This window comes from Epinephelus fuscoguttatus, linkage group LG22 (assembly GCF_011397635.1).
Source record: "Epinephelus fuscoguttatus linkage group LG22, E.fuscoguttatus.final_Chr_v1".
Taxonomy (NCBI): domain Eukaryota; kingdom Metazoa; phylum Chordata; class Actinopteri; order Perciformes; family Serranidae; genus Epinephelus; species Epinephelus fuscoguttatus.
The window spans coordinates 6,512,850-6,534,755 of record NC_064773.1 but is presented as its reverse complement, the minus strand read 5'-3'; the positions used below and the strand labels follow the sequence as shown (position 1 = coordinate 6,534,755).

General features: G+C 40.1%; 2 protein-coding genes across 9 annotated transcripts; one reads left to right on the top strand and one right to left on the bottom strand.

The window, feature by feature from the left end:
• The first annotated feature begins 1,625 nt into the window (after nt 1-1,625).
• Nucleotides 1,626-20,952, top strand: zgc:194209 (uncharacterized protein LOC570908 homolog). The gene is made up of 9 exons (XM_049567288.1): nt 1,626-1,715; nt 9,150-9,239; nt 9,972-10,093; nt 11,307-11,408; nt 11,533-11,685; nt 11,776-11,891; nt 14,114-14,274; nt 15,043-15,238; nt 19,437-20,952. Coding segments are annotated over exons 1-9 (1,152 nt in total). The 5' UTR covers nt 1,626-1,713; the 3' UTR covers nt 19,647-20,952.
• LOC125883096 (uncharacterized) lies at nt 1,729-8,356 on the bottom strand. 8 transcript variants are annotated; one of them, XM_049567246.1, is made up of 3 exons: nt 5,699-8,356; nt 5,591-5,644; nt 1,729-5,482 (listed from the first exon to the last, which is right to left on the bottom strand). In XM_049567246.1, exons 1-3 carry the CDS (start codon nt 6,425-6,427, stop codon nt 4,286-4,288), a joined length of 1,980 nt encoding a protein of 659 aa, XP_049423203.1. In that variant the 5' UTR covers nt 6,428-8,356; the 3' UTR covers nt 1,729-4,285. The 8 variants fall into 8 exon arrangements, with proteins under 8 accessions (XP_049423203.1, XP_049423198.1, XP_049423202.1 ...); XM_049567241.1 differs by having other exon boundaries at nt 5,537-8,356; XM_049567245.1 differs by lacking the exon at nt 5,591-5,644 and having other exon boundaries at nt 5,645-8,356.
• Nucleotides 20,953-21,906: the final 954 nt, after the last annotated feature.

Here is a 21,906-nt window from a genome sequence, read left to right as displayed (position 1 = left end):
AAACTCTGTCATGTGTGAAGCTACAGGAGGGAGCCTGTCACAGCGGCCTTCAAAATAAAAGCTCAAACTACCTGATGTTGGGGTTACCCTTCAAGTTCAAGTTTGTGGAAATAAGTGAGAAAAGAGAATCTGAATTATGAACTGAAGTAGTCTCAGAAAACAAAACTGCCCTGGGGCCCCCAAAAATATTTACATATTCTTGTTTCTTTTTATTAGGCCAATTAATTAAATGCACCTTTTTAGGGAATATGCACCAGTAAAGCACAATACCCAAAGAGTTCTGTATTATCACAAAGTATTGTTGTCCTGTCAAACAGTGGGGAGGGGGTTAAAAAAATATTTTACAACAGGGTTTCCTGCAGTGTTTTATAGCAAGTGATAATAAGATTAGAAATAAATATTTTACAATTTATAAAGACTAGAAAATAGCAGGGATAAAAAATAAATAAATGAATAAATGAATAAATAACTAACATTTTTTAAAATACAATAATAAAGACTAGAAAGTATCAGGGATAGAAATAAACAAAAAATACTACTAATAATAAAAGTTTCACACCAGGGTTTCCTGCAGTGTTTTATAGCCCTAACACTGAAAAAATAATTACATGATTTATTCTTTTTTTTTTTTTTTTTTTTCAATTCAGTATCTTTATTGGAGTGAGTGTAACAAAAACTATATTGCCAAAGCATCAATTAATAATAAAAATTTAAAAAGTACAATTGATAAAGACTAGAAAGTAGCAGTGATTAAAAATAAATAAATAAATGAAAATAAATAAAGATTTTTGAAAAGTACAATTAATAGAGACTAGAAAATAGCAGGAATTAAAAATTAAATAAATAAGATAAAGTATATAAATAAATAAATTTAAGAATGTGCAATTGATAAAGACCCGGAAGTTGCAGGGATTTTAAAAAAAGTATACTATTAATTTTTTTTCAATTCAGTATCTTTATCGGCATGACAAACACTATACTGCCAAAGCAACATGTAGTAATAGGATTGAATTTTTTTTTTTTTTTTTTTTAAAAAGGTACAATTAATAAAGACTAGAAAAAAGCAGGAATAAATAAAATAAAATAAATAATAAAAATTTAAAAAAAAAAAAAAAAAAAAAAGTAGAATTAATAAACACTTGAAAATCGCAGGATTAAAAAATACAATTAAAAATAAAGAAACACATTAAAAATGTAAAGGAGTGCAATTAATAAAGACTAGAAAATAGCAGGATTAAAAAATAAAATAAATAAAATAAAACAAAAATAAATAAATAAAGTACAGTAAAAAAAAAAGTACAATTAATAAAGACTAAAAAGTAGCAGGGACAAATGTAACAAAGACTATATTGCAAAAGCATCAAGTAATTATAAGATTCAAAATAAAAATTAAAAATTAATTTTAAAAAAAGTACAATTAATAAAGACTAGAAAATACTAGGAATAAAAAAATAAAATAGAATAAAATGACTCAAAAACTAAAAACACTGGAGAGTAGCAGAAATATATATATGTAATGTGTGTGTGTGTATGTATGTATGTATGTATGTATGTATCTTAAAGACGCGCAGAAGGACCGGAAGCATGTGCCTCACCGCTTTTATTTTGAAGGTCACCGGATGCTCTTGCACACACTGTGTTGTGTGTCTCATTCAGTCAGACCTGTTTGATCCAGCAGGTCAGGACGAAGAGACGCTGACTCAAAGCTCAACTATGTAAGTTTGACACTTTAATAACTTTAAACTCACAAACAACAAATGTTAGACTCCGGTTGGTTCTGTGAACGACAGCAGTATGAAGTTTTTTCCGGCGTCGCCAAACTGCGATCAAAAATCTGCTAATTGTTGTTTTACCGCAGCGGCGTCGTGCTAAAACTTAATTAGAGATGTTGTTCTGGGCCGTTAGGGGCCAAACTTCTTTTCGGCTTGAATCAAATGCATCAAGCGGCTTTTGTTTTAACAAATTCAACGTTTACAGCTGGTTCAGGTGTCAGTGCAAGTCAGCTGTGAGCGGGAGGGGATTGAGTTTAATTTGACCAAAACTGATTCATGCGTCCTGGTAAGTGACTTAAACCACCCAAAGAAATGTCAATTAAGAAAAGAAAAAAATCTAATGTATAATATATTGACAGTTCCCAAGAAAATAAACTTTGCTCAATGCAATGTGCCAGATCTCATCTTAAAAACGCTCATTTTTCCTTAATGATGGATCCACATGGGAAAGTGTTGATCTAATGTAGAGTTTCGTCAACTCCTCTTAACAACACAGTGGTTGCCTGTAATTCGGCTGATAAAGCAACAACAATTTTAAAAAAAAAAATCATCTGACATTTCATATTTATTATACTGTCTTCTGTCCTCCCTTCTTCTCCACCAGCAGCCAGCACATCAACTTTGACTTCCAGTCAACATCCCATAGTTTCCGATGACACCAGATGTGTCAGGGTGAATTATGCAACCAGCACAGTTGGTCACAGCACTTTTGCTGAGTGCTTGGCAACAAGTAGGGAAAACAATGGAGATGTAAACTAGTATGCAAACTGTTGCAGATGTTCCTCACCCAGTGCTTTGTGGGATTTCTCCTATTTCCTGGCCTCATTATTCTTTTAACGTCTGATAGGAGGGAACAGAGAAAAGGAATGAAAAACACATGCAGTGATTGCGCTCTGCAGTCTTATTTATTTATTGGAACATTGATCTGTAGTTTCAGATCAATGTCAGTCACACAACAGACTCTTGGACTGATGGGTTCGCCTTTTGTGTAACCAACATGTGTTACATGTTACAGATCCTGCGTGAAACATGTTGTGCATGTCAAGGTTCACTCCACCGTGTGTGACACAACACTGTTGACTTATTAACTGCAGTCAGTGAACTGCAAAGACAACAGCATGAGGTGAAAAGTGCTCCTAAGGGGCTTCGCAATCTGTTCAAATGTAATCAGTTGTTATATTAGTGTTCATTATAATTATTTGGCACACTATTTTCCCAGGTCAAGAAAGTGCATGAGCTCCCCTGTTCACCTAAACTAACCTACCAGGTGACACATGCATCTGACTATTTCAATTTGGTTATTTATGTTTTTCCTTGCCTGCATCAAGGTGGACGATTATTGAGCTCTGTCTTCTAACATTTCCTCGTATGCGGCATCAGAAAAAGGAGCTACATGGGAAATATTTCACAGTCTGTTGTGGGTTAGATATGTTTCAGATGCGCACATTCACATGTGTGCAGACATGTATAGCTGAATTTTATTAATATGTGATGCCATTGCTTTTATTATGGCCTCTGGTCTGGTGGTGGGGGCCTGATCTTGTGGGAGTATAACGTTGTTGTTTTTTTAAATGTTCAAGTCTGTTTTCTTTTGTAGACTGCTGATGGATCAAAACAGTCATGTTTTAAACGACAATTTCTATACTTTTAATTTGAAGGCCAGACCGTCTACTTTCCTGTTTTGTTAATTTCACGAAACCTTCAGGTTCAGACCGGCGGTGACTGTCGCGTGCTGTTGGTGCCAGAAAGTTCCTTTTGGTCCAGAAAAAGATCGTGTGAACAGGATGACTTACTCAGTCATGAAAAACTTGACAACATCTGCTCAGCAGTCAGCCAAACTGATCACTGACACACTCTAAGAGAAATGAATTGATCTAATATTTTGAATTCTTGTAGTCTATTGTTTTTCTTTTGAAACAGAACCTTGCTACAAAGGGTGATCTCAGAAAAACATAGTTCAAGTATCAAAAGCAAACTTTCATGCTAAAAAACTGCCTTTCACATTAAAAATAAACAAAAGATCAGTCTTTTCTCTGTATTTTCTACACAAAACCTTTAACCTGAGTGAAACTGAATCAACAGAAGTTCAGCCTGACTTGAATATTTACAGCTATGACAGATAATGACAAGAGACATAAGATCAATTTAGTTTTTTTTTAATTGATGTAATTGTTATGATCGAATTGTAAAAACATGAAACCAATTAGCTTTTGCTGCATGGCTTGAAGAAAACGGGCGAACCGGAGCACCCGGAGAAAACCCGTACTACCTAGGTAGACAACACACAAACTCACAAAGACTCAGGACAGGGAATCAAACCCTCACCTGTGAGATTGTGCTGCTGACTACCAAGGTGGTCCTGAGAGCTCAAGTCCTGTCTCACATGTGTCCAAAAGGTAACCTGGGGGTAACCTGGATGGGAGGCAGGACATGAGCTCTCTATTGCATTCATGTTGGAGGAAAAAGGCCTCACGCCAGTTTTTTCCTCCAACATGAATCCTGTCAGATGTCAACTAAATGGAAGTGACCCTGGTTGAAGTGAAGGGCTTAGAGATAGCTTGGCCCAGACTGGAAAAGAACCTGCAGATGGCACTTCGTTGCTTCGGTGGCGTCATCAGATGGTGTGCAAAGGTGCCGGCTATGCAATTGATTTCTTGTTCTCCTTGGTTCATTCTCAGCAGAACAAGCTCAGCACAGCCCCAGGATTTACACAAGTCCTTAAAAACTGCCTTGTCGAGGCCTTTAAAAGTTTCTGGGGAGATATAAATATCTGCTCCCTCAACCTCAGCCCACATTTTACTGACAAGGCGGTCAGTGTAGACACAGAGGTCTTCACATCTGATGTCGACCTTAGCTTTTTTAAAGACTCTTGTGACAAACTTTTCAGCAAGTACTCGGACAGTGAGTTTGTTTTTCTCTGTCTCTGAATCCTGGTCTGGTGTTAAACGGAGCACCGATTCAGCACCTGTCCCAGTGGCATTTAAAGCCTTCATGACATTGTCACAATGGATGCCAGTCTGATACGTCATCCACCACTTCAGCAGTACCTGAAAACGCCACACTGCCCTGGAAGTAGACCACCTGATGTTGCCCATTGTATTTCTAAATGGTCTAAGCGCACTCTGTGGAGTCATCCCCTCGATGGTGTAATCAGAAAGGAGACTCCTCAGTGCCTCTGTAAAGACTAGGTCTCTACCTTCTGCAATATGTCGCAGTTTTTCTAACTGCAAGGCTTCATCTCCAGCTGGCTGTTTCTCACCACCCTCTGGTCGGAGCAGTTCAGACACAGTGTCAGCAAAGGATTGCAGTGATTCTTTGCTGATCACTTTCCTGTTGGGCAAGAATATTTTCTTAAGATTTCTTGCGGCCCGATGTATTAACTGTTTGGCATACTGTTTAGCCAACAGAAGAGTTATTTTGGGTCTTAGGCTTTTATCTGCCCCAACTGCTGCACCAGCAGACTCGCTGATGTCACTCACGACACTATCACTCTCCTGTAAGGTGTCACGTAGCAACACATCACGCTCAGCGTCAGAGGCATCATCCAGTAAAGTATCTAAGACATCTCCCAGCTCCTGAGACACTATTTTCTGGACTTGAGATTTTCTACTGTCTGAGCTGTCCTCTGATTTCCTTGAGTCAGTCAGGCTTCTTACCTGTACAGATAATGCACTGTCCTCTGATTTCCTTGAGTCAGTCAGGCTTCTTACCTGTACAGATAATGCACTGTCCTCTGATTTCCTTGTGTCAGTCAGGCTTCTTACCTGTACAGATAATGCACTGTCCTCTGATTTCCTTGAATCAGTCTGGCTTCTTACCTGTACAGATAATGCACTGTCCTCTGATTTTCTTGTGTCAGTCTGGCTTCTTACCTGTACAGATAATGCACTGTCCTCTGATTTCCTTGAGTCAGTCAGGCTTCTTACCTGTACAGATAATGCACTGTCCTCTGATTTCCTTGAATCAGTCTGGCTTCTTACCTGTACAGATAATGCACTGTCCTCTGATTTCCTTGAGTCAGTCTGGCTTCTTACCTGTACAGATAATGCACTGTCCTCTGATTTCCTTGTGTCAGTCAGGCTCTCATCATGATCACCATCATCCTCTTTGTCCACAATCTCTAGATCTCCAGGTGAAGATTTTTGAGACAGGCAAAAAAATGATTTCATTTGGCAGAGGAATGACTGTATCATGGATCGAGCGTGCTTAACCATGTCATTAAGTCTGCAAGAGGGAGTCATGCGAGACATACACTGACTCTCTGCATCTCGGCTCGCCGTGATGGCGGAGTTGACGCTTTTAGACACCTCCTCAGACATGATTTTAGTCAAGCTCTGTGAGCTGACGTCAGGGTCTGTTATGTCTACGCCCAGAACTTGAGCAAAAGCCTCTGGGACTGCGTTGCCCATTGTGGACACAATATGCTCCTTAGGTATCGGTCTATAAGCTGTCACATTGGCAACAAAGGAGTCTGTCAGATATACCAATATATCTATCAGCAGCTCTGCCAACATAGCTATTGTGGCATTATCTGGTATTTGATCCTTAATCATTTGAAGCTGTGCTCCTGACAGCCGCTGGAAAAATCTGTCCACTAAAGGACGAAGTTGGTCCATTCCAAACTGGGACGCCTCTGCTCTCTGTGATGCTGCCATTTTATCTAAAACGACGATGAGTAGGATTGTGCGGTCTAGTAATGTGTCCTCAACACGTAACAGCAATGCGATGCGCGTCTTACAGAGCTGAGACCTGGGCTTGTACTTACTAAGTGTCAGAAATTGTAACGTGATGTCACAAAGGCATATTTCAGAAAGACATTCTAGAAGGTGATGTCATCACCAAGCAGTTACCTGCCTGCTTAACTCCTCCCCCTAACCAAATGACTGCAGCTTAGCAACCGTTGCTAAGCACCGGCAGCACACTGTGTGACATTAAAAACAGGTGGAAAACAGGTGGAAATTCACACCAGTTGGCTCCTGCTGATCAAATATCCCAGAGACTGTCACTCTGCTGCAACAGCTGACTAAAAATGAGGAGCCTGTTTTTGTCTTCTGTTCTGACAGTGAAACATGTTCAAAAAATGCTCACTGTAATAATTAACTGTACAAGTGGTTTTGGCATTTGGATGACAACAACAGCCCACCAGCAGCATACAAGTTAGATAGCTAACACGCTAGCTTGGCACAACGGCAGCCTAGGCCACATCGCGAGCGGCATAAAATAAAACTGATAGTGCTATTTTCTGGCTTGGTTTATTGAAATACAGCAGTACATGTATTTACAAAGTATGTAGGTAGAGTGAGTGACTCTAGACCTCATTCCAGTATCCCTCCTCGACTCCTCTATCCTCTGTCACTTGACCTGGAAATGGATCGAGACGTGCCATCTTGTAGGACATCTCAGTTGGTTAAATGCACTCGGAGGAGTTGAGGAGAGAGGAGGCTTTCAGAGGAGAGGGAAGTGAGGATACACAAGTGCAGCCTTTAGTGGAAGTCTTTTACCGACCGACACACCCCCTGATTGGATATCGGTTATTGATTGGACGGCTGATCGGACTGATCTGATACATCCCGACAGTAGTGGATCCTGATATGGGCCGAGGGGGCAGGAGCAGCAAGTGCTGGAATTTGTCATTTAGGTGACAACGCCTAGTGTGCTCACCTGTGTGTGTGTGTGTGTGTGTGTGTGTGTGTGTGTGTGTGTGTGTGTGTGTGTACTCAACGAGCAGTGGGTGCTGCCGTGGGCCCCTTCCCTGTTCCAAAGCACTCACAGGCCTCACGCAGCAGTCCCTCCCAGCTGCAGTCAGAGCAGATGAAAGAAAGTTCATTTGTAGTTGTAAACATACTCAGGGTGTTTTTCACTCACTTTGTGTCTCTCCCACAACGGTATTACTCTCTCCTACAGCGTCCATTACAAGTACATGCACATGGCCAATTATGCAAATTAGGCGATGACATCATTTAGCGACTACTAGCGACTTTTAGGACAGCCAGTAGCTCCTTTTCTTATTGAAGAGTTGGCAACAGTGGGGATGTTGATCCAGGAGCATGTTCTACTTAGCAAAATCACGTTGTGCGTAATGTTAGCTAGCTCAGTAGGGCTACGTGAGCTAGCAAAGAAAGTAGTTCCTACATGAAACTGCTCACAACAAGGTCTGTGGATTATCTTGAGTAAACAGGTCATGATTTCTGAAGGACAGAAATTGCTGTTGGGTTTTTCAATTTTTTTTTATTTTTTTATTTTTATTTTTGGCACTTTGAGCACCACAAGCTGAGTGCCATCTAGCTCCATTGTACTGGAGAGAAGGTGGACATCTCTACAGCTGATAGCTCCAATAATTTGCAATTCACACCAAAACAACCTCGACTGATGAGTAGCACTACAGGTATGAGAAAATGTCTGTATTTTCATTTAAAACGTCATTTAAGCAAACTGGACAAAAGGCATTGAGAATGTGATCATTTCTACCTATTTCGGCCACAGACGGTCATAATGACTGCACAGATTTTGCCAAATCGATAAATCGATCAATTTTTCACGCCGTGGCAGATGCATCTGCATGCCAACGCTCCTCGGAGACAGATCACCCAGATCTGCTCCCGCCTGATGCAGGTGAGACAGTAGGGGAGACCAGGGACGATTGAAACACTTTCAGTACCCACAGTTATCTGGATATGTGTGTAATAGCCCTCGGATTTTGAAACCAAGTTCTTTATAACCTTTTTATTTTTATTTCTATTTTTACACAAGAATGACAAAGACGAGCTGTGCGGAGAGGGACAGGAAATCCATTGGGCTTATTTGGAGCCTCCATCAAAATGATGCAAAAAATTAGGCTGTACAGAACACACCATACATACATTTATATAATTAGATTGCACATTTATAGTTTGTGATATTTGGGAATGTGTGAGTACAGAGGTCAAGCAAGCTATTTATGTAAGTAGTTAATGAACAATCAGAATTATGTTTTAGTTTTTTGTTCTGTTTGCACTGACTTTGTTCTTGGCTCTTCTCTTTGTTACCTCTGCCAAAGAGGTTATGTTTTCGCCGGCGTTGGTCTGTTTGTTTGTTTGTTTGTCTGCAAAATAACTCAAAAAGTTATGAACGGATTTTGATGAAATTTTGAAAGGTGGATAATGGGACAAGGACAATAGATTATAAAATGTTGGTGGTGATCGGTTGAAGCAAAGTGGACAAAAAAATAAAGTCTATGGTCTGACAGCCTCAGCAGCACTCATCAAAATCCATTCATAACTTTTTGAGTTATTTTGCAGACAAACAAACAAACAGACAAACAAACAGACCAACACCGGCGAAAACATAACCTCCTTGGCAGATGTAATAAATGGACTGTTTATGTGTGCTGTCTATCAGGTTCGGTAAGAGATCGTTGTTGGCGGCTCTGCTCGCTGTAGCTGTCGGAGTTTACCTGCTGCCTTCTCCCATTGACCCCAAACCACATGTGTAAGTACATACACGCGGGCAAACATAGACACACATAAAAACATCAGTGTGTAGCGTATAATCACCTGAAAAACAGAATCATTGTGTTTTTGTTCCCTCATAATGAGCTGTTTATATCGACATAGAGAGCAGGTCCTCTTCCACAGAGTCCGCCATGTTGTTCTACAGTAGCCCAGAACGGACAAACCAAACATCGACTCTAGATGGGGCCATTCATGTTTCCGTCTCTGTGCTTTGGCCACTGTAGTTTTCTTACGTGGAGAAGTTTCACTCGGTTGCAGTCCTCAACTTCACCACTAGATGCCACTAAATCTGTCACACTAGACCTTTAACTGCTCTAGAGATGATAATCAATCTTAAAAAGCCTTAAAACAATTGTAAAAGAAGCTAACATAAAGTTAACCAAAGGTGATTGGTTGAACATAAGTGGCTCTACTCCGAGCTCCCTCCAAATGTCCGAGCTCCTCACCCTATCTCTAAGGCTGAGCCCAGACACCTCACAAAGGAAACTCATTTCAGCCGCTTGTATCTGCGACCTCATTCTTTTGGTCACTACCCAGAGCTCATGACCATAGGTGAGGGTTGAGACGTAGATGGAGTCAAACATTTACTGAAATATAAATTCAATATTTAATTTTATATAAGCACAGGGGTAAAAAACAAAACAAAACATAACACTGTGTCATTTTACTGCAGTTGTCTGTAACTATTTAATCCACATCTGTCCTCCAGACTGAAGGGGCCTCCCCCGGCTCTTGAGGGGCCGCTTGCCGTCAACACCCGGCTGCAGAAGGGCCGCAGGCTGTTTACTGGGAAACTACACGGACCAGAATCCTTCACTGCTGATGAGGAGGGTGAGCATGCTGGATTTAATCTTTGTAGGCAAACTAGTTTTTAACTCTCAGAGATTATCATCACCTGGGTGGGTTTTGACCTCTGGCCTTTGCCACAAGATAAAACACGACCTTTGCTTGTGTACTTTAGGAAGTATTTTGACCCTTGTGGCCCCCTGTACTTTATATCTCATGTGACATGTAGAATTTATCTGCTTGAATGGCTGCTTTTAAGACACATTTGCTTTTCAGTATTGCTTTGTAGTTTTCTTTTACAAAATTTCTATAGAGACAGAGCGCAACGCGTCATAATCTGAAAAACGAGGCCCGTTTTCCCCTCCGCTTCCTCGCTCATTCGCTGTCATTCTGCCTCTGCAGCCGCGCCTTCAAGTCTCCACAACTGAATTGCTAGCTAGCTAGCTAAAATTATTAGCTATAGCTAGCTAATAATTAGCTAATAATAAGCTGGCACGGGATTATTGTAGCATGCTATGCTAGGCAACGGTATATTGATAAGCTTAATATTGCCGCTCTACCTCAGTGTCCCTTCTCCTTACCTTGCTCGTCTTGGAAAAAACATGATGTGGAGATTCTTTTTTAAGTAGATGAGCATTTCGACATGCTCAGCCGTCAGTCTGCTCCTATTACCGCCACACGTTGTTGTTTTGAGACATGCCTCTACATGCTGGTAGACTGATAGAAGTGCTAGAGCAGACCGCTGGAATGGACTGCTTGATTCGCGGAGCGCTGGGCACAGTTACAAGACAAGTTGCATTCATACTGTCAATGCTTTAGCTTAACATACATAAATACAGTTAACTGTTCTCTAAAAAATACATTTGGAGGGTTTGACAAAGTGTTTGCTGCACACATGGGCATACTGAGTGTCAGGATCCCACAATTTCTCCCCTGTTGAAGCCTCACATTTTATTGCTTGTATCCACTTTTGTCTTCTACAAGGTTCCGTTTTTCTGCTCGGCAGCTGATAAAAGCTAAGCTCTGGGTTTTTATTGGCCGTGCAGCTAACCACACAGCAACTTTTCAGTATTTGGACTTAGGGAAAACTCAACAGGCTGGAAACGGAGGTGGAAAGTGTGAAGGGAAAGCAGTCCTTGTTTCCTCTTTGGGGGCATGGCTTTCAGATTATGACGCGTTGCGCTGTCTCGATTCATCTTATTTTTCACGGAGTGGGGCTCTTTTCACTCTGATTCATCAGTTTGTGTTGTTGTCTCAGGTAACGTGTACACAGGCACAGTGGACGGGAAGCTGTGGAGGATCGGCCCTGATGACAGTCTCACCCTCGTCACACAGATGGGACAGAATTTACCTGAATGTGGTTTGTGTTTTATTTCTGTTTCTTGTTTTCTTTGTTTTCCAGGGACGACTGTGTCCTTCCTCTCTTCCTCAGTCATTTATTTAACCTATTAAAAAAAACACTCGTGTGTGTTGTGTGTGCACAGGCAGCAGTACAGACTACGAGCCTGTGTGCGGCCGTCCTCACGGGGTCCGTCTGGATCGTCACGGTCAGCTGATAGTCGCTGACTCGTACTTTGGGCTGCACAGCGTCAACCCCAAAACTGGAGAGAAGACTCTGCTGCTGGCTAATTCACAAGGTGTCGTGTATGTGCTGGCATGCATGATAAATAAAGCCCTCTTGATGATGAAATTCTGTGTCTATGACCCCTCTTTCATTTGTTCCTCAGGTGCTGATGGCGTTCACTTTGCCTTCCTGAACGGGCTGGAGATTTCCTCCCAAACTGGGATCATTTATTTCACTGACTCCTCCAGTCGCTGGGGACGCAGACACGTCAAACTGGAGGTGAGATGAGGGGGAAAGATGGATCAGTTTAGAGTCAGTTAGCCTTGAAGAGATCTTCCAAACACCTCCTGTTTAGATTTTAGATTTTAAATCTAAAAGCACCATGACTCGTCTAGAAGGGATGAGAAGAGGTTGAAGAAGTGATGTAGGCAGCAGGGTGTGTCTTCGAGCTAATAGATAACCAGCAAAAGAAATCTGATGCAAGCAGGGTCTTACAATTTTGTTTTCGAAGCGTTGCTCAGCAACTGCAGCCCTCCAAATAACACGAGGACATTCGCTTGTGCTTTTTAATGGGTCATTCATGGGCTGGCCACAAAACAGAGAACACTAAGAGTCCATTCAGTTCAGGGAAGTGCTGAGTGCTCCTGATGAGGCTCAAGGAAAGGCAGTGTGTACATGCACTTCAGCAACAACACGGGTAAATAATAATAATGATAATAATCTTTATTTATACAGCACCTTTCAAAACACAGTCACAAAGTGCCTTACAAATCCAAATAAAAGAAAAAGCAATAAAATTAGAATACACAAAAGAAATTGTTGAAAGGCAGTTTTAAACAAGTAGGTTTTCAGAAGTGATTGAAAAGATGAGACTGAGTTTGCAGCCCTGATCTCCTCAGGCAGGTCACTCCAAAGCCGAGGAGCTCTGACTGCAAAGGCACTGTCACTTTTGTGAATTAATCTAGATCTCAGAACAACAAGATAAGGTTAATCTGAGGATCATCAGGGTGCGAGGAGGAGCATGTAGTCAACAAGTAGTCAATAAAATTTTAAAATCAATTCCAAAAGCAACAGGGAGGGAAGCTAGGATTGGTGTGATGTGGTCATGTTTTCTATTCCGAGTCAAGACTCTGGCAGCAGAGGGAGCAAGGACTTGCAATAATCTAATCGACTGATTGTGATTGCGTGAATAACAGTTTCCAGATGTTTGTTGTAAAGGAAGGATCTGATTCTGGAGATATTTCTGAGATGGTGGGAGCTGAATTGAACTACTAAATTTACATGTTTGTCTGAACTGATCAAAAATGACACCAAGGTTTCTGCAGTGTGAAGTTATCAAGTGGGACAGAGAACCGAGACTGTGATATTTGAACGTTTGCACTAGCTTGTCCTGTGATTAATATCTCTGTCTTGTCAGCAGTAAGCTGCAGGAAGTTTTGTGACATCCACTTGTGAATGTCCTTAAGGCAGTGTAGCAGGCTAGTCATGTTTTGATAGTTGTATGTTGGATCACAGCTCAAATAGATCGGAGTATTATCTGCATATAAGATGGCCAAGAGGGAGCATGTAAACTGAAAAGAGAATCGGACCTAGCACTGACCCCTGAGGCACCCCACAGTGGACATCTGTTGCACCAGACCTGGCATCTGCAATGCCCACACAAAAACTACTGTCTGTTAGGCATGATCTGAACCATCGTAGAGCCGTGCCATTTATGCTGACCCAGGTAGTTAGGTAGTACCTAAATCAGGTAGTGATTTTGCTCACTCCACTGCACTTTAAGTGCCCTAAACTAAACTAAACTAAACTAAACTATTGTAAGAAATTAAAATTAGTCACATTTTGTCACCTACATTTATCCAAATTCAAATAAACTAAATGAAAAAGACAAATTAAGCTAAAAGCTAAACCAAACCAGAAGTCAGACTTAACTTTGAACTAAAAAGATAACCAAACTAAGCTAAACTAAACACAGCTATGATAAACTAAAATAAAAATATTAATTAAACTTAAAGATAAACAAAAGTATGCTAAGCTAAACTAAACAAAGTCAAGATAAATTAAAAACAGAAACAGAAGCTAAGCCAGCTGGCCACTAATGTCGTTAGACATTGATATTTGGTTGAATTTAAGTTGTGATGTGATGTGTTTAAGCTGCTGAGCTAAATCAAACTAAAAAGATAAACTCAACAAATCTAAATTAAACAAAGCTAAAACAAACAAACTAAAAATTACACACTGAACTTGACCAAACTAGAAGTTAAACTAAACTCTGACAAATTAAAAAGTTAAACTAACAAAGGCCAGACTAAAAATGTAAACTCAGCTAAAAGTTGAACTATGTTAAGATAAATTAAACTAAAAAGAAAATCCAAACTAAACTAAATGAAGCTAAGATAAACTAAACATATACACTGAGCTGAAAACTAAGCAAAGCTATGCTAAGCTAAATTAAACAAGAAAGCTAATCAGAAGTAAACCTGAACTGATTGTTGTTTCAGGTGATCGAGCTGAACACCCTCGGTCGTCTTCTCTCCTTCGATCCAGAGAAGGGAAGTGTGAAGGTCCTGCTGGACTCTCTGTACATGCCCAACGGCATCGTGCTGTCGCCTGACGAACACTTCCTGTTGCTGGCTGAGACTAGCATCGCACGCATAATAAGGTACACACAGTCTTGTTTTTATCATTTGTGGGGTCTACCAGTTTTTTGGTCACTTCTGAGGACCACCCTGTCAGGTGATTAGACATGCCTCTGCAGTTACATCTCCAAAACACTGGTTGGCGGAAGGGTTTCTGTGAAATGTTATAAAGATCAGTTGATTAAAAACACACTTTAAACACTCATTAAACACACATTAAACACACATGAAACATGGCTTAATAGAGATAATTTCAAACACAAGTACACAAATCAGCTTCACTATAACTCGCAGCATTCACAGACAAACTCTTGTCTTTATCTGGACACATTTTCCCCACAAATACAACATGCTAACGTTATTAGCACAAGCCTATGGCATTTAACATTGTATAAATTAGCCTAGCGACGAGCGGAGATTTCCTCTGCTCATATGAAGCCAGGATAAATCACACACAAGACTTTAAAATGCTTTTTTTGTGGAGGCTTTTTTTGTCTTCACAATTTATTGTTTCTTATCTGTGAAATTAAAGTAAATAAAAGTTTTGTTTCCACTGAGGGAAATGGTTTCAGCTTCCAGAAATTTGCATCGACGCAGAGTCGATTTGAAGCAGAAGTATATATCTTGCTTAAGATTGACTGATAAAGAACTGAAACAAATTTAATTCCAAACCAGTTTTTTGGCGACTTGTGGGGACACTCCCTGTTTGCATCACTCATGTGGTAAACTTTTCACACACACACTATAAAGATAAACATCAGCTGCTCAGTCGTCTCTCGGTCTACTCTCAGATATTGGCTGAAGGGCCCGAAGGCTGGCACCAAGGAGATCATCATGGACAACATGATCGGTTACCCCGACAACATCCGCCTTAGCGACCATGGAACATTCCTGGTTGGCATAACGACGACACGGTTTCGGAAGTTCGTGCCTCCATTCCTGGACTTGATCGCCCCGTACCCAGCTGTCAAACGCTTCCTGGCAAAGGTCAGTGTGTTTTTACAGTTTATATATAATGGCCTTTAATAATCAATATGATCTCAGGAGGAATCAAGGGATTAGTATTGAAGAAAAGAGGAGCACACACACCTTGAGACCATGTAATTAGCTGCTAAAGGTGGACATTAGTTAAAACTGACTAAATATATTATAGATAAAAGCACATAAGACCGAGAAAGAGTTCACATGGCGAGATAGCACTGATACTGCTCTGAAAATTGTCCAAATGTGAAACCCTGTTAATGTAGAGGATGGGCAAAAGTACAATAAAATACAGTTATCTAAAGCTGAGGTGTTCAATATTTAGGTTATGTTTTCAAGTTGTTGTTTTTTATTAATTTCCACAATAGATAAACAACATAATGCAACACAAGACAACACATTACAGTAAATGAATGAAGAACAAGTAACAAAACAAATCAGATCTGGGCACATATAGGAGTTGTCCTGAATAAAATAAGTCACACCAGCAGAATAAGGAAGAGAAAAAAAGAGGGCACACAATATAAATAAAATGCAATGTAAATACAACATAAATGAAGTACATCCAAATATAAAAGTTCTGTCTTTCTTTATATACATTAAAAAAGGAAATCAGAATTTTGCTAGATGCGTTAACTCCGCTCTCGGCATCAGCTGTCACACGTCGTCATTTTCATCTTTTGTCGAAGTGTGTCTCTCTGACACACTAAATTACATGATTAAGCACACCAGCTCCATGTTAAAATCAGTCATGCACAAAATGACATCTTTTTTGTGCAAACTGCCACCTTCATCTGAAGATCCCATAATTATCGATCTAGATGATGATGATGATGAAGATGATGATGTTGGTGACGCAGATGATGAGTACTCCGATCATGACGACGATGATGACAGCGACCTCTCAATGGCTGTAAACATGGGAAGCACTGACAGTACCGCAAGTAAAATATCTGAAGTCCAGAGCATACTTTCAAAGGAGATGGGCAGCATCATCGACGTTTTTCTGGGTGACGCCTGTGATTCTGAGCTTGATGTGCTACTCAGTGACTCTAGCCACAGCTCTGACAGTATTGCAAATGAAATCAGTGAGTTGACTGGTTCTGCGGTCTGTGCAAATGAAAGCCCAGAACCTGAAGAGGAGTGCACTGAGAGCTTTCAATTGAAGAGCAAAATACGGACATGTCTGGTCAAACAGTACATGAAACAGGCAATTCATCGCACTGCAAGACAACTGCATAAAAGTTTCTCCTCCGACTCTGATGGTGTAAGCAGGGAATCACTGCAGGCCTTTGCTGATAATGTTGACAGACTGCTTTGGCCACAGGGTGGTGAGAAGCAGCAAGTTGGAAAGCACCTTTCTGAACTGACAAGATTACAGAATATTTCCGACGGTAAAGACCCGGCTTTCAGGAAAGCACTCAGTGATCTCCTTTATCTTTACATCACAGAGGGGATTAGTCGTGAAACCCCGGGACCACAAACACGTGATAGCATCCATGATGTTATAGACAGGAAAGAGAAGCATTTTCAGGTACTGCTAAGGTGGTGGGCGGTCACTCAGGCTGACATCCATTGTGACAACATAATACAGGCTTTGAAGAACATGGAGCCAGCCTCACCGCCACCTGCAGCAACTGAGACAGGTCCTGAACCTGTGCCATGTGTAACACTAGAGCAGGACTTAGAGACAGAGAAAAAGAAACGATCTGTCTTAATACTTGTAGAAAGAGTGGTCATGAGAACCTTTAAGAAGGCTAAGGTGAACAGTAGCTTCCGAGACCCATGTACCATCATTGACGAGCTTTTCAAAAAGATATGGGCTGTAGTCGAGGGAGTTGATTTTGAAATCACCCCCAAAACTTTGAAAAGCACGCACAAGGCCATTTTTAAGGACCTCTGTCAATACCGGGGCTGCGCAGAGCTTGTGATGGTTTCAATGGTTCTTGGAGGACCAGAGGCTGACCAAATAGCCGGCACCTTTAAACAGCACCTGATGGCACCACCAAAGAAACTAATGCCATATGCAGGTTCTTTATCAGTCTGGGCAAAAGCATCTCCAAGCCCTTTACTTCAGCCTTCAGATGCCAAAGACTGAGTCCTGTTTAGGTGACAGGTCACAGGATTCATGTTGAAGGGAAAAAATGGTATGAGGCAGGGCCGTGCAGAGACCTTTGGAGGGGCAGATGCTGAAAGTTAAAAAGGGGCAATGGAACAAGACTTTAAAACACCTTATGACGACATAACTTACAGCATAACTAGGTGAATTATAGCAACCTATATTCATAAAGAATGTAACATGAAATCGCATCATACTATATCATTGTCCCCATCCCATTTCATCAGGTGGGGACAATGCAAAGCAAAAGCAGCCTGTGTTTTACCTGATGGGGTATACAGTTGCTGTTGAGGGGTTGCTGGGGCTGCTGCTGCTTGAAGTGTTGGAGGGCTGTGTTGATCTGAAACTGTAGACATTAAAACAAGCATTGGAGAGATGGTAGCTGGTTTAACAAGTGTTATGTGATAATAACAAGATGCAAAGATTGCTGACAGTGCTTGGAACTGGCTCACTGTGACTGACCTCCTGTAGTGCTGATGGTTTGCAGGAGACGGTGTCTGCCTCCCAGACCAAAACACAAAGAAGATTTGACAGAAGAGGAGCTTTATATCTGCACTCTCTGATTTACTCCCTTTCCCATTTTGTATTCCAAGTGCTGCTTAACAATTTCCCTCAAGATCAGTAAAGTTTTATCGTCTCTCCTCTTGAAACTTCCCTTAGTAATTATTAGTTCTATTGATTACCACAAGAAACAATTTTTCAGGCGCCAACAAAGCCTGCCAATGCAAGTCCACATTTTAGTTTTGGTGTTACACAGTGGAAGGAGAGACCTGTCTCCTAATTAACCAGACTATTCTTGGCAGTTTTGATAGAAACTTTAAACTCTTTTCAATCATGTAACGTTAAGCAGTCCCATTAAAAAAATCTTTTCAGAGTCAAAACATTGACGGGTCGAACCCCACAGATCCTGATACTCTAACAACACTTTGAGGCTGTGCAGTTTTTGGAAGAGCAGTTTTAACCAAGACAACTTTCCCATGATCCATTTGGAACGCTGTGTGATTCACAATTATCTTGTCTGTCAGTCAGGAGAGAATAACAGGCTTTGTTCCAGGCTGCACTGAGGCAAGACAGTGTGAAATCTGGCAGGACGGGGGGCAGGACCACTCTTTAGTAACACACACACACACACACACACACACACACACACACACACACTTGGAAGGAAACAAACGTGAACTTGCAGTGAACTTTGGGAAATGTCAGTTGAGGTCACACTGATGTAAAAACTGTTTTTCAGCTCAGTTCAACTAAAACAAACCTTTTATTTAAAACGTGTTTGATGTGCATGTGTCACCAGACTACTGAGTGGATTTAAGGATCCCACTAAAATTATGTATTTTGGGTAAAATTAAAAGAACCATAACAGTGTTTACGTGCTTATTCAGTTGCAGTGGTGTGTGCCCAGGATCGTTTACTGAAGTAAAATCAGTTCAATCAGGAGAAACTCATTCTGAGAGGAAAAAAATATTTATTTACATGTGCAGATTTGTTTTATATACTTCATCTTGTCTCGCATATTTTGGTTGACTTCACATACTGTATCTTGTCTCATATATATTTCATTTGTTTCATATACTTAATCTTCTCTCATATTTATTTGATTTGTTTCATATACTTTCTCTTCTGTCATATATTATATTTGTTTCATAGACTTTCTATCCTCATGTATTTGATTTGTTTCATATACTTTCTCTCCTCTCGAATATATTTCATTTGTTTCATATACTTAATCTTCTCTCATATCTATTTGATTTGTTTCATATACTTTCTCTTCTGTCATATATTTGTTTCATATACTTTCTCTCCTCTCGAATATATTTCATTTGTTTCATATACTTTCTCTCCTCTTGAATATATTTCATTTGTTTCATATACTTTCTCTCCTCTCATATATTTCATTTGTTTCATATACTTTATCTCCTCTCATATATTTGGTTCGTTTCATATACTTTATCTCCTCTGGAATATATTTAATTTGTTTCATGTATTTTAAAACTCTCTCATATATTTAATTTGTTTCATATGCTTGATTAATTAAGACAAACCATAGATATATGACACCGAACATGTTAATGTCTTCAGGTGATTCCTCTGAGCTGGTACAACATCCTGCTGCCACGCTACGCTCTGATCCTGGAGCTAGGATTGGATGGCGAGATTGTGGGAACGCTGCATGACCCTGAAGGGCGCCTAACATGGGCCATCAGCGACGTCTTCCAGCACCGAGGGAGGACCTACCTGGGCAGCACTGACCTGCCATTTCTACCTGTCCTTGAGGGATGGGAGAGCTGATGATCGACTGAACACAGGAAACTAAACGTAGGCTTATTCATTTTTATTTTTGGACAGTTTAAACATCTGAGGACACTTGTGCCGCTTCTGCATTTTACATTTTTGAAGTTTTTAGTCGGTGTCCACCTCTGGAGCGACGTGTGGATGTTGCATAGGTGAAACCACTTTTGTGGTTTCAGGTCAGTCTTTATAGCTGATCCACTAATGACCTGTGAGGTGAATGGAGCAACTGTGGTCGTCTAAAGACACTTTTAGAAAGGTTAAACTTCATGTGGGAACTTGCGTCTGCTCAAACCAAATGAGGAAATTAACCAAGTGATGTTTGTCGGATAGACACTGACAACTTTTTTAGCATTAAAGACATAAGGAGCTCCAGAAACGATGAGCTCAAACCACATCATCTACCCAAAATACTGTACAACCTACTGTATCATTGCACTGGATGTCTGCAGACGAGCAGCAGCAGCAGCAGAAGAAACACTGAATCCATCAACTTTCCCTTCAACTGGAATTAAACTGGAATAAAACTTCAACAGACACTTTAACTTTGCATTTTTCACCTACTTTCTAGAGTCTATTAATAATTATGTTCTGTAAGAGACATGGAAGCTTAAACTGACTCTGAGTGATTTGTCTCTGTCAGTTTGGACTAATTAAATCTCCTCCTGCGGCCTAGACCGTCGAAATCGTCTAATTTTCTCTTGGAGGAATTTAAATTAACCTTGGAAATTTCAGACTGTGGGAATGTGTATTTGTATGTGTACTATTAATACTAAACTGTAAAGTTAGGTTTTAAATTAATTTTTTTCTATAAAAACATTTCAGTGAGACCCCTGAATCTTGATTGTGTTGCAAACGGAGCTGAAATGATTGATTTGTTGGTCCCAGCGTCGCAGTGAGGATTTTCTGCTTTTCTCTGTTTTATGAAATTATAAACTAAATCTCTCTGGAAAAAAACAAGACATTTGAAGAGCTCTCCTTGGACACTGACGGGTATTTTAAAACAATTTTCTGACATTTAATAGACTAAATGATCTATTAGTTAATTTAGAAAACAATATCTGGTTGCAAAATACTGAAGGTGTTTTAGTTTCCTAAAGTTTTTGTGTCAGAACTTAATCTTTGTATTTAATTTTAATTTTAGTTTTGCTAATTCCTCATGTAGACAGCAAGAGTATGTACGACAACAGGTACGTACTAAAGTACTGCATGTTAAATAAAAACAGGCCTTTTCTCTCAAAAGGTAATTGTAGTGGATAAGATGTAAAGGTAAGGACATAAATAAAGCTTTGAGTTTTACACGTTATTTCTTACGTTTTTATTTATCTATTTTTTTGGGCTTTTGCTTTTAATGAACAGGACAGAGTGAAATGGGGTGAGAGAGAGAGAGAGAGAGCGGGGGAGGTGACATGCAGCAAAAGGTTGCAAGCCGGAGTCAAACCCGCAACTGCTGCAGCAAGGCCGGCACTATCCACTACTCTACCGACGCCCCTCTTACGTTATCTTTAGAGAAAATATTTTAATGCGACAAAAAGAAAAATCAAGTTTCAAATTTTTCACAAGGGATTAAACCCGACGAGCTGCCCATTAACAGCCGATGGGGAGACGTGAACCATCTGACATGCAGCGGAGCCTCCACGAAGGCTGTTAAAAAGTGATAATGGAGCATTATCTTGCGTATACCATAGTCACTTACCAAAGAAATAAAAAGTAAGAATATTCAGGAATAAAATGTCTTGAATCAACATTTAAAAAGTCGTTAAAATACTGATGCACGTCTAAGTATTTTTATGTATTGTTTATTTTTCTTGAGTTGCTTAAATCTCTTAATAACTGCTAATGTATTTAGAAAAAATAATAATAATAGAAATGTCACACAGTTTTTCCCAGTTCTGTTCGACCCTCGTGTCTGTTACATTACCCTCAAAGTCACGTTTTATGTTACAGAAATCATTCGGGCAAAATTGTCCTTAACTTCCTGTAATTGAAGTCTGTTCACGTCTTATTTTCTCCTTCAGTTTTGGGCATAATTTGTCTTAAATTTCATTCCAGGTGGCATTAAAGGGTCTTATTAAGTCTTAAATCTTACCAGCCCTAAGCTTTATGAACCCCGAGGAATGACGTTAACATTAGATATAAATTAAGACAGTGAGCAGGACCTTCTGTGATATTTTGAGAATCTCTTTATTTGGACAAAAACACAAGCCAAAAATACATAATCATCAAAAACTACTCTAAAATTAAAAATAAAACTAAGGGT